The sequence below is a fragment of the Gavia stellata genome, chromosome Z, assembly GCF_030936135.1.
Source record: "Gavia stellata isolate bGavSte3 chromosome Z, bGavSte3.hap2, whole genome shotgun sequence".
In the NCBI taxonomy this organism is placed as follows: domain Eukaryota; kingdom Metazoa; phylum Chordata; class Aves; order Gaviiformes; family Gaviidae; genus Gavia; species Gavia stellata.
This window is the reverse complement of record NC_082637.1, coordinates 12,153,372-12,166,482: the sequence shown is the minus strand read 5'-3', so window position 1 is coordinate 12,166,482 and position 13,111 is coordinate 12,153,372. Positions and strand designations below refer to the sequence as shown.

General features: G+C 59.7%; 1 protein-coding gene across 1 annotated transcript in view; it reads right to left on the bottom strand.

Moving 5' to 3' along the window:
• Positions 1–3,706: 3,706 nt before the first annotated feature.
• TLN1 (talin 1) overlaps positions 3,707–13,111 on the bottom strand; it is a 30,420-nt gene continuing 21,015 nt past the window's right edge. Inside the window, exons 44-56 of the mRNA XM_059834323.1 lie at positions 12,566–12,732; positions 12,140–12,323; positions 11,761–11,886; positions 11,333–11,449; positions 11,068–11,253; positions 10,852–10,959; positions 7,714–7,819; positions 7,448–7,572; positions 7,012–7,137; positions 6,809–6,871; positions 6,375–6,557; positions 5,580–5,705; positions 3,707–4,935 (exon numbers count right to left, since the gene is read on the bottom strand). Coding sequence (XP_059690306.1) covers positions 4,804–4,935; positions 5,580–5,705; positions 6,375–6,557; positions 6,809–6,871; positions 7,012–7,137; positions 7,448–7,572; positions 7,714–7,819; positions 10,852–10,959; positions 11,068–11,253; positions 11,333–11,449; positions 11,761–11,886; positions 12,140–12,323; positions 12,566–12,732 — 1,749 coding nt within the window. The 3' untranslated portion in view covers positions 3,707–4,803. The remainder of the gene's footprint in view (positions 4,936–5,579; positions 5,706–6,374; positions 6,558–6,808; positions 6,872–7,011; positions 7,138–7,447; positions 7,573–7,713; positions 7,820–10,851; positions 10,960–11,067; positions 11,254–11,332; positions 11,450–11,760; positions 11,887–12,139; positions 12,324–12,565; positions 12,733–13,111) is intronic.

Here is a 13,111-nt window from a genome sequence, read left to right as displayed (position 1 = left end):
ACCCCCGGCGGGCACCGGGCGAGGGACGCCCCGGGGTGCTGCGCTCGGGGTACCCCCGTGGCACGGGGCAAGGGACGCCCCGGGACACTGTGAGAGGGACACCCCGGAACACTGCACTAGGGGTACCCCGCTGGCGCCGGGCGGGGGACATCCCTGGGCGAGGGACACCCCAGGGCACTGCACTAGGGGTACCCCGGGGGCGTTGCACGAGGGGTACCCCGGGGGCACTGTGAGAGGGACGTCCCGGTGGCACAGCACTAGGGGTACCCCAGTGGCACTGTGAGAGGGACACCCTGGGGGCACCAGGCGAGGGACACCCTTGTGCGAGGGACACCCCAGGGCACTGTGAGAAGGAGACCCTGGGGCACTGCACTAGGGACACCCCAGTGGTACTGCATTGGGGATACCCTGGTGGCACTGGGTGAGGGACACCCCAGTGGCACTGTGTTAGGGGTACCCCGGGGGCACTGGACTAGGGACAGCCCAGCAACACTGTGCTAGGGACACCCTGGTGGCTCTGTGCTAGAGACACCCCAGGGGTATTGCACTAGGGACACCCCAGGGGTATTGCACTAGGGACACCCCAGTGGCACTGTGCTAGGGACACCCCGGAGCGCTGTGGTAGGGGCATTTCTGGAGGCACTTCCCCAGTGGCTCTGGGCTGGGCAGGACCCTCTGTGGTCTCTCACCACTGTGGGGAACGCGCCGGGTCTGGCCCTGCGCTGGGGTACTGCATGGGCTGGCAGTGCGCTGTTACTGTGCCCCAGGGACTGTTACACCCCCAGGGCTTGAGACCTGCCTCTGCTTTGGCCAGAGCTGTCCCCATGCGAGAGTTATCGCAAGGCTTGCACTGCCCTAGGCACAACCCTGCCCTGTCACTGCACCCTGGGGCCTGAGGACCCTGCTTGCTGGCACCTCAGGGGCTGGCACAACACTTGGGGATACCCATGGGCTGGCACTGAAATCTTGGGGACACTCTCAGGCTGTGATTGCTCTGAGGGATGCCCACAGGCTGTGATTGCACTCAGGGACACCCACGGACTGTGACTGCAGTTGGGGACACCCACGGTCTGTGATGGCACTTAGGGACACCATAGGCTGGCACTGCCCACATGGGGAAAATCCCCCAGGAGAGAAGCGAGCAGAGCCCCTGACCTTCCCATCCAGCTCCTGCGTCACGGTGGGGCAGGAGGGCCCCAGCTTCGTGCAGGCCCCCTGGCACCAACCTCCCTTCTGCCTTGCACCCCAGTGCCACCGTCCCTGGCACCCATGGGGACACCCAGCACGTGCACAGCCCATAGGATGGCATTTCAGGGCGACACAGGGTGTGTAGGCAGCCCGCCACCCCTCTCCATCTTTCTGCTCTAAATAAACTGTATTCCACAGGCAAAAAAAATGCAAACCCTTCAGATCCAGGCTCCTCCAAAAATAACCCCTGCTTTAATAATGCTCGTAAATGCTTCTGGCACATTCCCAGCTGCAGGGTGGGCTCTGGGCCGGGGGGGCTGGAAGGAGCCGGCAGAGGGGCCGCAGGAGCCGTGCGGCACGTGGGGAGGCTGGGATGAGATGGGGACAGAAGGCGTGTGCGGGCTACCCCAGCTTATCACCCTGGGGCTGCATCCAGCCCTTGCCTGGTGCCACTTTTTGGCACTGGTGCTCCGAATGGAGAGAAGCAAGAAGTTTTTGAGAGCTGGAGAAAGTGGCTTTCTAGGAGCCCTCAGCCCTGGGTTACAAGGGGTGTAGGAGGCACAGGAGCAGCTGAGGACCGAGGGGCTGCTGGCGCCCTGGGGAAATCAACAGAAGAGCCGCTGCTGGACTCTGGAGAGCTGCTATTAATACTGATGAATTAGGCACATATTTGGACAAGGAGAGTTAGTAACTGCCAGCACGCGGCTTCTGAGGGGAGGGGTAAGATCCGTCTCCTGTCATTCCTGGGCGAGGATGCATGGTTTTCTATGAGATGCTTCATCCTGGAGCAACTTCATGGGCTCAGTGCACCAGGGAAAGATGATGACGAGCATGGTGCAAGCAGCCAGGCAGGTGCCCTGGAGACAGGCAGGGCTTCAGCCCTCAGATGTCCCCCCAAATTATGCAGTTTTCCCTTGCTGTCCACTCCCCTTTTCTCCAGTCCTCATGGCCACGTCCAGCTGGCAGAGCTGGGGCCATCCAGGTGCCCAGGCCCACAAGTCTGCTCTCAAAGCTGTCCTCTGGGGTCACCTCTGGGACAATGGGGTGCAGAGGGGTGTGGGTGTGCATCCCTCCCATTGCTGCCCCATGCCCAGCCCTGCCCTGGACTAAGGTCTCCAAGGACAGGGACCCCGTTCCGTGCCCAGGTCCAGGGTCTGACCACACTCCTGGGGAAAGGCTTGTCCCGACGTCTAAAGGGAGCTTCGCGGGTGCAACCCATGCCGCAGCCTCTCGCCCAGACCCTGTGGTCCCTGAGAAGTCAGGCTGCAGCTCCCCTGCTCGCCTCCAACTCAGCTGGATTTGGGTCCCTTGTGACTGTGGCCTCCCAGCTCGAAGCCCCTGCGTGTGCTCACCCAAACCTGCCTGCCAAAATAACGCCTCGCTCCAGCGGTCAAGATTCAGGGGACTGGGGCAAATCGCACCCCATGTCCCTCCCTTGGTGTTTGTGCCACCACCCCTTGCCTGTACCCCAGTCCGGAGGACACAGCAGCCCTGTGCCGGGGGTGCTGGAGCTCCCTTGGCCCCAGGATGCCGGGATGAGGCCGGGGCTGCTGCCACACTGTGCCCGCTCACTGTCCTTGCTGGGCACTCAGAGGGGCCCATGCCCAGCCGGTACCTGGGTGAGAGCCTGATGCCAGGTCAGGCCAGCACAGATTGTCAGGGGACAGCTGGGAGGACTGGGATGCCTGCGAGAGCCACAAATCCACCCTGGAGCCCAGCCCGGGGTGAAGGTCCCAGGGGGGACAGGTCCTCCGCACCCCTGGTGATATGCCCACAAGGGTACAGGGGGTCGCTGGCCGGGATGCTGCGGGATGTTGCCCTCGCCACTCGTGATGCTTGTAGCTCACACTGCAGGGGATGGGTCCTGGAGGCAGGGGACACGTGCCAGCGCACCCGCGTCCCTGCTCCACCTCACAGCATCCCTGCCCTCCCTGCCACTGCTTGGGCCCCCCAAACCCCTGCTGAGTGACGGGGTGGGAACAGGTGGGGAAACGCTTGGGGCAGCTGCTCCCCCCCCAGGTCGGCCCTGGGGGGCTATTTCGGGGCGTGAGCTCAGCGCCGGCAGCCGGGAGGGCTCCGGCCACATTCCCAGACCCACAGCACGCCAAGCGCTGCCGTTTCCCCACCGGTGGGCCACCAGTGACCGGGCGGTCCCCCACCTGCACCCCTGTAGCACCCTACCCAAGGATATTTTTGGTTGGCAGCAGGAATGGGGCCAGGAGCCCAGCTGCCCCCTTCCCACCCCTCAAGCCCAAATCCTCCAGCAACAAAATCCCCAGGGCCCCCTCCCGCGGCAGTGGCCCCCCGGCAGCACCTGCGAGGGCCGGCACATGGCTGGCAGCGGGGGTCCAGCCTGCTGGGTGCCTGGGGCTGGACGTGCCTCAAATATTTTCCATGCTGTATAAGCACCCGTGCTACACTCCCCCCTGCCGCTGCCGGGAGGGCAGGTGCCCATGGCCCCCCTGCCCAACCCCCTCCCTTTCTCCTGGGGGGTGCCATTGATACCCGGGCGACAAGAAAGGAGGAAAACCAGATTTTATTGATGAACGTGTCTTTCCAAGGAGACATTGGCATCCCCCACCCCACCCCGGAGCCTCGGGGGGAGCTGGTTTCCTTCAATGTTTAATAAGGGATGCTTGAAGTATCAAAATAGTGAGAGAAGCCTCAGCAAGTGCAAAGGGAGAGGGACGGGAGAGGGTCCCGGAGCCAAGGAGGGGTGGGATGCTGGGCTGTGGGACCCTGGCGAGTGCTGGGTGTTAGTGGGCAAGGCACAAGCTGGAGGGGGAATAAATGAACTTTGAAAGCTGCAGGCTCAATACTAGAGAAATGGAAAAGTTACAAAAATACTGCAGATCTTGGAAAACGATGCAGGCACTTGGGAAGGAGGAGGAGGGCAGAACTGGCTGGGGCCACAGGGTGGGGGAAGCCCAGCGGGAAGGCAAAGAGCAGCTCCAGGGGTGAACCCATTGCATCCCCCCCATCCTGAGCAGAGGCACTGTGGCTTCCAGCCCTGCTGCTCCCCAGAGGGGCCCAGGCTGAAGAAGATGCTCATGGGGGGGGGGCTCAGTGCCTCCCAGGGAAGCTGTGGAGGAAGAGAAGGAGGAGGAAGATTCAGCCAGCAATAAGGCATTGGAGGTGAAAGGCGTCTCTGTGCGAGAGCTCAGCAAGTGACCATGCTGCTCCCTGCACCCCATCGCACAGGAGAGGACAAGCTGCCCGCCTTTCCCCCTCCCACGCAGAGGAGAGAGAAGAAAGGAACACAAGTGGGAACGACAAAGGCACATGAAAAAAAATCCCCTTTAGTAAAGAGCTGTCCGGCCCCGCACCCCGGAGTTAGCGGGTGAGCTCTGAGCCGGTACAGCCCTGACTTCCACCCCAGCCGGGTCCCTCCGGCGCTCTGGCCATGCCCTGGGTGCACGTGGGAAGGTGGGCTGGGCGGCGAAGTGGAGTTGCTGGTGCGGCGCCGGCTTGGAGTGGCAGCTGGGTTAGTCCTGATGCTCTGGGTGCAGGCAGAGCTCTGGTCTAACCCAGGCAGCCCTTCGCTCGAGGCAGGTTGTCTTAAATAGGAGCAGGAGGGCTGCAGTCTGTGCGGTGAGCGGCGGGAGGGCACGGGGCTCAGTTCTGCTCCTCGTCCCGCAGCTCCGAGGGCAGGAACTTGTACTGCTGCTGGCGGATCATGGCCAGCTTCTTCCGTGCCTCCTCCAGCTCCCGCTCCTTGCGCAGCATCTCCTCCTGGGCGGCAATGATCTGCCAGGAGAGAGCCCTGGGGTCATGGCTGCCCTCTGACAGGGAAGGCTGGAGCTTTGGCTGCAGCAATGCTGAGCCCAGAGCCAGGCTCTCCAGCTGCTGCTTCCCCCCCATCACAGCTACAGTCCCCCTGGGCTGGGCTGGTGTGGCCCCAGGCACGAGGACTGTTGTCCCTGCAGTGGGACAATGGTCCTCCAGAGATAACGGGGAGCAGCACAGCTCCCGGGGCTCAGCCCCAGGTGCCCCATTCTCAGCTGCAAGTCTGTGGCTAGGAGGCAGCGCTGGGACCTGTGGCACCCCACACCAGGCAGTTCTCACCCCTTAACCAATGCTCTGCCCTTCACATGTGTCACAGACACTGGGATGGTGCGGGTAGTGCACCAAGGAGAAGCCAGGGTGTTGAACTCCTGGGAGTGTGCACCATCACCGGCTCTGCCCACTGCTACGTGTGGCAGGACGAGGGCGAAGCCACAGTGTTTAAATGGCACTGGGTAGGATGCGTGCACCCGCAGCATTTTTGTGAGGCTCTCTGGAGATATGCCCCATTCCAGTGGGTGGTAGGACATGCTCCTGAGACAGGCACACATAGGTTGTGGTGGCAGCTGGAGCTGCCCCTGTCCCATCAGAGCGGTCCTGCTCCTCACCTGTGCAATTCCCCCGACCATCTTCTCCTTCACCACCACCGTCTCATCGTGGTCCTGGAAGGCAGCTGCCTTCTGCGCTGCCTTCACCAGATTGTCCGACGCTCTCTTTACCGCATTGCCGGCAGCCTGCAGCGGGGAAGCAGCAGCCTAAGTCCCAGCCCCAGGGCACGACTGTTGTCTGGGGGTGTGTGAAAGAACCCCTGCCCCAGGCTGGCTGGCAGGAGAGGCAGCCAGGCATGTTGGGAGCTGCAGGCAGGGATTCCTTTACATGGCTTGCTGCCTTGCCAGCCACTCATGACCATTTCAGGCGCTGCTGCTCCCAGCCAGGCTCTGGCTCCCATCTGAGCAGCAGGGCAGGGACTGGGGGGCAGCCCCACCAACCCTCCCCTTCACCCCGAAAGACCAGCGCTGGGACCCCGTGTTAACCCCACAACGCATGGGCATTAGCCTCTTGTGTGCTACTGCCTCTGAGGATTAAGGGTGCTACAAATATGCTCCCCAAACATTAACCTCTCGAATGCCAGGGATGCAGTGCACACATTTCAGGCATTCCTGTGCCAGTTCATCAGCTCAGAACGCTGCTGGGCTCAGCAGCCCAGCACCACTCATATGCCTGGCACGCAGCTAGCAGTGAAGTCCAAGCGACCTGGAGCCTGTGCCCCAATAAGCTTCCCGCTGATAGCATGCAGGCAGGGAGCGTGAGCCCTCCCCAGGGCCCTCACCCCACTCCCACCCACTCCTCCTGGAGTCGCTGGGAGGAGGCAGCTGGGGCTGGAAGCACAGCCTGGGACTCACCTGGAGCCGCTTCATGGCCTCTGAGTCGTGGTCAGCCTTCACCTTACAGGCCACCAACAGCTGTGCAGTGGAGGCAGCCACCTGCTTGGCTGACGAGATGAGCTTCTCCTCGCTGGCGTGGCCCTGCACGGCTGCATTGGCGGCTTCACACAGGTTGTTGGTGGCAGCAGCCACCATGCGTGCCTGCAGAAAGAGAGGCTCTCAGGGGGATTCTTGAGTCTCCCCTGGGGACGCTATGCCCAGACTAGCCCCAGGGAGGTCACAGGGCATGGGATGGGGACAACCAGCTTCCACACCATGTCTCAGCTGGTGAGAGAGCAAGAAGCATGGCTGCTTCTTCCATTGAGGAGAAGCACACGGGCAGAGCATCCTCATCTTTGCAGCAGGAGCCAAGAGGGTCCCCCCCACCCCCTGAGCATGACCTTGATACTCACAGCTGAAATGAGTCCCTGGGACCACTGTCCATCATCCACTGCATTGGCGGGGATGGCACCCACCTGCGACAAAGGAGAGGAGTGAGGCTCACCGCCCCGTGCATCTTTTGCCACGGGGCATGAGGGCTGCAAGCAGCACCAGGAGAAGGGAGAACCCACCACAGACCTACGTTTTCTTATTTCTTTCCCTCTTCCAGCCTTACCTTTCCTTGGGCCACTAATTCTCGCTGGGCTGCTGAGGCTGCCTTCACCAGGGCACTCGTGGCTGCAGCAATGGATTTGGCAGCTTCCAGGATCTGCTCCTCAAAGTTCAGGCTCTCATCTGCTTGCTGCAGGTTAAAGTGGAGTGTGAGTCCCATGCAGGGGTGCTGGGACAGATGGGGCAAAGCAGGATGATGTTGGGGGACTGAGGAGGCACATATAGAGTTGGATTAAGGGCTGTGGGGCACAGGAGGGTATGGACTGCCTGAGAAAGGTCCAGCTGGGGACATGGGAGGCAGTGGGAGCACAGGAAGAGGGACCGGCTGTTGGACGGGGCTTTCCTCACGTGACCCTTCACACCTGGCTGGAACACAGACAGGAGAGCCCTAACCCGCCCGAAGCTGAGCACAGGGGTCAGCCAGGGCTCAGCACCACTACCTTGGGCTTGGCCCTCGGCTTCAGCTGCTCCAGCTTCTTGGCTGCAGCCTCAATGGCAGCCGCTGCCCCCAGCAGCTCATTCTCAGCAATGACGGTGGGGTCTTCTGGATCAACCCACTCTGTCCCTAGAAAAACCAGGATGCAAGGCAGGTTAAACGTGTGTGCAGGCTCATTTCTGACTCGCCCTACCTCTTCCATCAGCTGCTGAGCCCTCCACCCTAATCCCAGCCCTCGGTCCTCCCCCTTTGAGCAGGACCTTTCCCTACCTTTCATGGCCTCAGCTGCCTGGATGAGCTCGGTGACAGAGCTGGCCACACGCTTGGAGTAGCCTGCCAGCTGCTGCTTCAGCTCGTGAGTTGGCTTCTGCAGGATCTGCAGGGAAGGAGCAGATGTAAGCACCTGGAAAAGGAGGACCTCATAGGTCTGTTCAGGGTGTGCTCCCACGGAAGGAGGGTGGGATTCCCCAGCTCCCCCACAGGTGTACACATCAGGTGTTGTCTGCGACGCTTTCTCGAGTGACCCTGGCTGGTATCCTCCCGCCCGAGGATGGGATGAGCTTCCCCTTAGCCCTTCTGCATCCACAGCTTCTGTGACATCTCGCAGACACAAGACCCTCAGGGCAAGCCTTCCTGCACTCAGCAGCTATCCCCTCCAGGATTTCTTCCTCCCCACCCAAAAGCATTTCAAGCTCCAGAAGCACTTCCCCATCGCCATCCCCATTTTTGAGACTTGTCTGCAAACACAAGCTGGGCAAAGGGGGAAACCCCGGGGCCACGTCCCAGCCCAGGAGGGCTGGCCCTGCTGGGACAAGGTGGCAGGCAGAGCCATGAAGGTCCTTCATGAGGGTGGGGAGGGAGACATGCACACACCACAGCACATAGGTGTGCACACACACAGGGTCTGTACACACCAGCAGAGCTCACCGCTGGCCCAACTAGCACTGCACAGACGGCAGCTGCCCATCAGCTAGAGCGGGTGTGAGAACACACACACACACATGGACCCCGGGGTCCCTGTAAACACATGCGAGTGCCACCCCAGCACTGGGCTGGGCACGCAGACACGCCATGAGCAAGGCTCATGCTGAGGTTAGACACCAGCAGGCACCCCAATGTCGCCTTACTCACCGGCTGACAGGGAGGGAGGGAAGGAGAAGAGAGAGAAGAAAGCAGTGAATGCCCCAGCCGGGACACGCAGGCGCTGGAGATGGGGGCACGGGGAGGGCAGGGGAAGGTGGGTGCTCTCCAGTGGGGGTGAAGGGCAGCCAAGAGGAGAGGGGGGAATGAAGGATCAGAAGTCCCAGGTGGGGAGCCATGCTGCCATCATTAGCTCATACTACAGCCTCACAGGGCCAGGGGAGCTGGGGCTCCTGGATCAGGCTCCCACGGCCGGAGGAGCCACCAACAGCCAGAGCAGCCACGGAGCTGCTCTCCTCCTCGCCCCGCTTGACACCTATTTCTCCCCACCCTGAATTGCTTGACTGCAGTTTTCAGCCACCAGATCTCTCTGCTTTTGAAGGGAGAGACCTATCATTACCAAATACCAAGTCCCCATGGAGGTTCAAATTCCTTCCCCTCCCCAGTGAAATATGCAGGCTTTCCCACTCCTCTGCTGGGAGCCATGTTTTCCATCCCGAGTCAAATAACCCTCTTTCTCAAACCCTAACCACGCTTGTTCACACCCCGTGCAAGGCATGGGTTCCCATGGGGACTCAGTGTACAGCAATGGACTTCTGTTGCAGGGGAGCGAGTCAGCATCGCATCCACCATCTCCCCTCCCATTCCCCTACAGCCTTCCTGCTCGTGGCTTTCCAGGAACCTGCTGCCCTCTGATAAATAGGATCCATGAGCTTCGTTCCTGCCTTTCCAAACCAGAGTGCAGCAGAGGCTGGGGGGCGGGTTGTGGCTGTATCCTAGACTCGCATGGGGCTATCCCAGAAAAGTCATGGGGCTATCCCAGCAAAGTCACCGGGGCTGCATGTGGCTCGGAGTCCCCAGGCTGATGGCACAAAGTGATGGCTAGTTTGCCCTCATATGCGCATCCAGACTAAATGCCCCATTATTAAGTCTGCCATCTGCTCTGATAACGTGTTTTAAAACTGCTAAATGGTCTCTGTCTGGAGCTGAAGGCACGCTGGAGGCAATGAGCTTACTAAGATGCACCTCCAGTGCACATTTCATGGGATGTACCAAAGTATGATATTCAAGAGACGTCGCACGGCAGCTGGACAGTTACACCCAAAATACAGCAGAATAGCATGTTCCTGCAAGTAGGCTGACCTCGGGCACTGCCACACTAAGTCATTAGCTCAATCATCTGTTAAAAACAGGTCAGCCAAAGAATTTCTCCTCAGCACTCCAGCCTCGGCTGCCATGACTTACGTGTGGCTAAAGCATCTTCCAGACAGACATTTGATCTAGATGCAGAGGATGGGAAACTCACTGCTCCCCTTGGAACTGTACCCCAGTGGTTACCTCCTTCAGATAAAATCAACCTTTGACTTCTCCTCTGCCCAGCTTCAATTTCTAGCCATTGGTTCCTGCCCACTTTGTGCTGCCAGTGCTGGTTACCCTCTGCCTAAAGGCGCTTTCCCTGCAGGAAACCACAGTCTGAGCTCCACCGCCTTGTATGTGGTGAACCTGAATGGCAGACTCTCACCAAGCCTTTCTAACCAGTTTAGTGAAACCTTGCCACAGAGCTGACTCGCCCTCAGTCTTTGTCCTGATCCTGGTTCGAGGGCTCACACAGCTCTGCGGGCTGGGTCTGCGCATCCCCCCCCCCCCCCGAGTCCTTGATTCCACCCCTGTAATCTTGCCAAGAATGCAAACCGCTGGAAGGACCTCATTGGATCCTTTCTCCCGCTCTGTTGTCTTAATTTGCTTTTTGTAAACTACACTCATCTTGTAGGACAGCTAATTAAAGCAGTCAGCTGAAGTCCTTGGGAGGACTCAGATAGAGGAAGACCGGATCAAAAAGGATGCAGCTGGTGCTTGTAGTCATCACATCTGCTATCGTGGGCACTGCCCGTCTCCCACTCTGCTGTGAGCTTAACAAGCTCTGTTTTCTCACTGCCTGAAGTCTTACTCCCGCGACTTTTACTGGAAACTACTTCAGGATTCTGCTCCTGTGTTGTTGAATTTCCAGCCTCCATCTGTTTATGGCCAGTTAATCTCCATCTGTTGTTAGCTAAATACCTTTCTTCAGAGCCTGTTCCATCTCTCTGACATCTGCTTCCATGGCAGGGGCTCAGGCACATGTTGTGCCGCCACAGGAAGTGAAGGGGGCCGTGCAAAGACCTCAGCAGGAGGAGGTGCAGAGCCCAGAGGACCTTGGGGATTTGGGGAGCACCCTGGCATCCATGGGCAGCCCCTGCCCACCCTGGGAACCGGGGCGGGGACACTCACCACCAGCACGTGCTCCAGCAGCTCCAGGTAGCCATCGGCACACTCCTTGCCGAAGCGCAGTGCCCGCTGCCGCACATCCCCGCTCACCTCCGGGTGGTAGGCAGCTTCCTGAAACCCAGAGACAGGGAAACCCCAATTCAAATCCAGCACCATCCCTGCTGGCACCTACAGCCACCCACAAACCTGTGCTAGAACCATGTCCCCTGCCCGCCCCACCTTGCAGGCACGCAGCATATCTGCAATGGCACGGCGGCTCAGGTTGGCTGTGGCGATGACATCCTCCTGCCGACACGAGTTGCCAGCAGCCACCGCTTTGGCCGTGGCCATCGTGATGCCTTTCGTCATACGGATGAAGTCCTCCGGGGTGGAGACCTTGGCAGGAGGCACGGGGGAGGAGAAGACCTGCAAGGCGAGAGGCGGCGGTGAGGCACAGGTCAGCCAGCGAGTGGGATGGCAGCCGCAGCTCTGCGGCTGTACTCACTGCCAGCTCTTGGCGTATGTGCTCTATTGTGGCCTCCAGTGCCCGCGTCCCCTTTGTGGCCTCGTCCTCGACGGCCTTCACTGTCTTCAGCAAGGAAGTGACGTTCGTCACCATCACCTGTGGAAGGGAGAAGAAAGCTGGGTGAAGCCCCACACAAGCTCTGGGCTGCTGCTGGCACCTGTCCCTCCCTCGTGGTTTGGTCCAAAACGGCCCTGTCCGCATACTCCACTCACACCATCTCATCTCATTCTCCCACCAATGCCTCCTCTGCATGTTGTGCCCCACCTTTTATGTGACCCCTCCTCCCCTACCTTGCTCTGACTGCCCCCCAGTTGTCCTCCTGCCCCCAGACAAGCAGAGATGCCCCTCTGCTCTTTCTCCAGCCTGCCCTGCCCTGTCCCCTCCTTCCCATCATGCCCAACTCAGACCTTGGCAGAGTTCTTCAGTTGGTAGACAGCAGGATCATCCCCAGCTTTCCCAGCAGCTGCCTTGGTGGCACCAATCAGGTCCCCAAGTGCCTTGGCCACATCCTTCACAGCATTGATCAGGACTACCTGGGGAGACAAGACCGGGACAACACCTTGGCTACAGTCACACTTGGGCTGGGGCTGGTGTGGCCCAGCAATGGGAAATCTGGGCACCCCAGGACACGCAGTATACACATATACAGCACACAGCGCAGCCAGCACAAGCCAAAGCCCAACCAGACCTCTCCATGACCCGCAGAGTCCAGCACACACACCACCTCCAACCCTCAGCCCCTTCAAATAAGCTATGAGCAGCCTCCTACCACACCTACCAACCCACCTGAGTCTCTGGGTCTTCAGATCCCAGGCTGGCGGCACCCAATTTCACCACTTCTGCCAGGCGAGTGATGGTGGACACTGAGGACTGGGCAGCCTGGGCTAGCTTCTCCTGGCTGGCCGTGGCGTTCTGCACCAGCACCTTGGTGTCCTCCACCAGCGCCTTGGCTGTCTTCAAGATGCCCTCCCTGGGGAGAAGAAGGGAGTCAGAGACGACACAGCCTTCAACACCTCACATGGCCCTTGGGGTGTAGAGAGACTGTGGACCCTGCCTTCTGTATGTACACACTGAAGGAGAAACAGTCAGTGCGACTTGAAATCGCAGCTCTCCTTGGAGCCGGTCCACAGTTCGGAAAGACAGGAGACCATGGGACACAGTCTGACCCCGCTGTCTCTGGCTGAGCAGAGGCTGGACAAGGTGCCCTGGTACCTGTGGTCAGCGAAGGTCTCCGAGTTCTCCCGGTTGAGGGTTCCTGCCGTGGCAAACATGATGGTGGTGTCAAGGTCAGCAATGATGCCAGAGACGGCGCTGGCTGCTGTGATGCAGGCTTGTGTCCCGCGGTTCCCAGCCTGCAGGGCTGCTAGCACATGAGACACCTGCAGGATACGAGTACAGTGACTGGGGAGCAGAGCAGGTTCAGGCAATCCCCACCGCACACATCCTCCAACACCTCCCAGGATGGAGCCACTTCACACCAAGGAGAGGAATTGGGAATCGCGTGGTCTAGACACCCTTCTTAGCTTCTATTTATTTATTTTTACCCTGTATCTATCATGTTTGGGGGTCCAGGAGATATTGAACTCTGCTAGTTTCCAAATGAGTAAGGTTTGCATGATGGGCATCAGAACATCACAGCTCATTCCTTCTTCAGCTGCTAAACGCGATTTCTGTACTTGGGCAAACACTCATAGGACATCAAGTTTCCTGATGCAAAGCAATCTTGGAAAGGAAGGAGCTGCAGGAGACCCTGAGCAT